At 58.1% G+C, this 2766-nt stretch overlaps 1 protein-coding gene across 1 annotated transcript in view; it reads right to left on the bottom strand.

Moving 5' to 3' along the window:
* The window catches only part of DNM2 (dynamin 2), a gene marked incomplete at both ends in the record, with an annotated part of 24528 nt that overhangs the window by 2391 nt on the left and 19371 nt on the right, over positions 1–2766 (bottom strand). The window contains one exon of the mRNA XM_010007251.1: positions 84–197. Within this exon, the coding sequence (XP_010005553.1) occupies positions 84–197 (114 nt within the window). The remainder of the gene's footprint in view (positions 1–83; positions 198–2766) is intronic.

The raw sequence follows: 2766 nt of genomic DNA, 5'->3' as shown, positions 1-2766 counted from the left end.
TCTGCTCCTTCATTGAAGGGCGACTTCCCACCTCTTGGGAATGAATTCCCTGGAATTCCTCCCTCCCTCCCCTCAGCACCCACCTCCTCATCCTTGTACCAGGACAAGGACTCAGCTGTCAGGACAAACCAATATTCCTTGGATCCTCCCTTCATGATGCTGATGTTGTTGATGGTCAACCAGCCCCTCCGGATCACCTGGAGCCAGGGCGGGAAGCGGGGGAGGGAGGGAGAAGAGGTTACAGGGAACATCGACATTCCAAGGCCATTCCCAAAGCTGGGAAGTGAGGAGAACCACTCCCAAAGCCCACTGGGATCCTGTAGGGAATTCCCAGCTCAACACCAGGTTGGGGGGGTGGTTGGAGCTGCTGGGAAAAGCAGAGCCCAAGGTGAAGTTCCAGGAAGCGGCGGCAGCCCCGGGTCAGGGGGCAGGAAAAGCTCCCAGAGAATGAGGCAGGTGGGAATTCCAGGATCAGGAGGGTCCTGTTCCCTGTTCCAGGGTGGCCTGTTCCCTGTTCCAGGGTGGCCTGCTTGGAGCTGCCAGGGCTGCTCCTTCCCAAGGTCGGGACATGACGTGGAAGTTCCCTCGACCTCTGTTCCCAACCCTGCCTGGGCAGGCAGGATTCCCAGGGATCTACCACCAGCATTCCCAGTTGGAGCCATTCCCTGGGAACACCCCCCCCTGCCCCTAAACCCTGGGAATTCCCTGTTTCTCCCCCCAAATCCCAGAGCAGGATCCCAGCTCCAGTCCCCGTGTTGGGAAACACCCGCGGAACATCCTGGTGCCCGGGGCAACTTTCCAGGGATCAAATCCCTCCTGGAATAACCTCAGCAGCACTGGGAGCACCCACCAGATCCCTGGGGATCCCGGGCAATGATCCCCAAGGTTACAGAAAGGGGCTGGAATTCCTGAGGCTGGATAATCCCAGAGCAGGGTGGGATCCTGCCCGGCTGCTCCCGTCGCGTTCCCAGAAAAGGAGCAGCAGCTCCATTCCCACTTTTGGGGTTTTTTTTTGGGACAAACTGAGGGTTTCTAAGGAATTCCAAGCCCAGCAAGATTCCCATGGGATTCCTGCATCATTCTGGGAGCTGCTGGATGGAGAGGAAGGGTCTGGAGCCTCTGGGTGGAGCTGCCAGCCCCAGTCCCTGCCGGAGCCACCGGGAAGTGGGATTTTTCCCCCCCATCATTCCCAGGATTTTGGTGCTGAGCTGCTCCAGGATCAGGATCCTGCCTGGCAGGGCAGGTGGGAAAACCACCCACTCCAGGGAAAAGGGGGATGGAGGGCCCCCAAACCCATGGAATTCTGCAAAAAAACCCCAACACCCCCCTCCCTCCTCTCCCAGGTTCCCAAATCCAGGGGATTCCCGACCTGCTCCCAGGAGAAAAGGGGGATGGAGGGTCCCCAAACCCAGTTCATTCCACCAAAAGCCACTCCCAGGCCCAGAATGTGCCCAAACCCGTGGAATTCTGCACCCCAATCCCAGATCCAAGGGTATCCCGAGTCCCAGTGAATGGGATGGGGGGGGGGTTAGTGGGACCACAGGGTTAATGGTGGGAAACGGATCCAGGGGTGATTGGAGTCAGTTGGAAGTGGGAATGGGGATGGGAACAGGGATTGGGGACTGGGAACACTCCCAGGCCCAGAATGTGCCCAAACCCGTGGAATTCTGCACCCCAATCCCAGATCCAAGGGTATCCCGAGTCCCAGTGAATGGGATGGGGGGGGGGTTAGTGGGACCACAGGGTTAATGGTGGGAAACGGATCCAGGGGTGATTGGAGTCAGTTGGAAGTGGGAATGGGGATGGGAACAGGGATTGGGGACTGGGAATGGGATGGGAACAGGGAAATGGGAACAGGGATGAGGGTGGGATGGGGACAGGGAAATGGGAACAGGGATGAGGGTGGGATGGGGACAGGGAAATGGGAACAGGGATGAGGGTGGGATGGGGACAGGGCTTTTCCCAGGGCTGTTTTGTTTCCCGGGGCTTTTCCCAGGGCTGTTTGTTTGTTTCCCAGGGCTTTTCCCAGGGCTGTTTTGTTTCCCGGGGCTTTTCCCAGGGCTGTTTGTTTGTTTCCCAGGGCTTTTCCCAGGGCTGTTTTGTTTCCCGGGGCTTTTCCCAGGGCTGTTTGTTTGTTTCCCAGGGCTTTTCCCAGGGCTGTTTTGTTTCCCGGGGCTTTTCCCAGGGCTGTTTGTTTGTTTCCCAGGGCTTTTCCCAGGGCTGTTTTGTTTCCCGGGGCTTTTCCCAGGGCTGTTTGTTTGTTTCCCAGGGCTTTTCCCAGGGCTGTTTTGTTTCCCGGGGCTTTTCCCAGGGCTGTTTGTTTGTTTCCCAGGGCTTTTCCCAGGGCTGTTTTGTTTCCCGGGGCTTTTCCCAGGGCTGTTTGTTTGTTTCCCAGGGCTTTTCCCAGGGCTGTTTGTTTGTTTCCCAGGGCTTTTCCCAGGGCTGTTTGTTTCCCAGGGCTTTTTTCCCAGGGCTGTTTGTTTTCCAGGGCTTTTCCCAGGGCTGTTTCCCAGCTGCTCAGGCCGGGATCTGAGCAGGAACAAACCCCAGGAGGCAGCACTAGAGCTACAGCCGAATCCTACGGATCCTGCTCCCAGTGGGGGGGAAGGGAGGAGCCCTGGGATGAGGTTGGAGCCCAAATCCCGGCCTGGGAATCGCGGTGGCAGCTCCGGGATCCCAACGGGAGGTTGAATCAGCCTCTGGGAAGTGGAACCGAGTCTGGGCTGGAAGGAACTGAGGGAGGAGGGGGAGGAGAGAGGGAGGAGA

This window comes from Chaetura pelagica, unplaced genomic scaffold (assembly GCF_000747805.2).
Source record: "Chaetura pelagica isolate M959 unplaced genomic scaffold, ChaPel_1.0 scaffold450, whole genome shotgun sequence".
NCBI classification, from domain to species: Eukaryota; Metazoa; Chordata; class Aves; order Apodiformes; family Apodidae; genus Chaetura; species Chaetura pelagica.
This window is presented reverse-complemented; position numbering and strand designations above follow the sequence as displayed.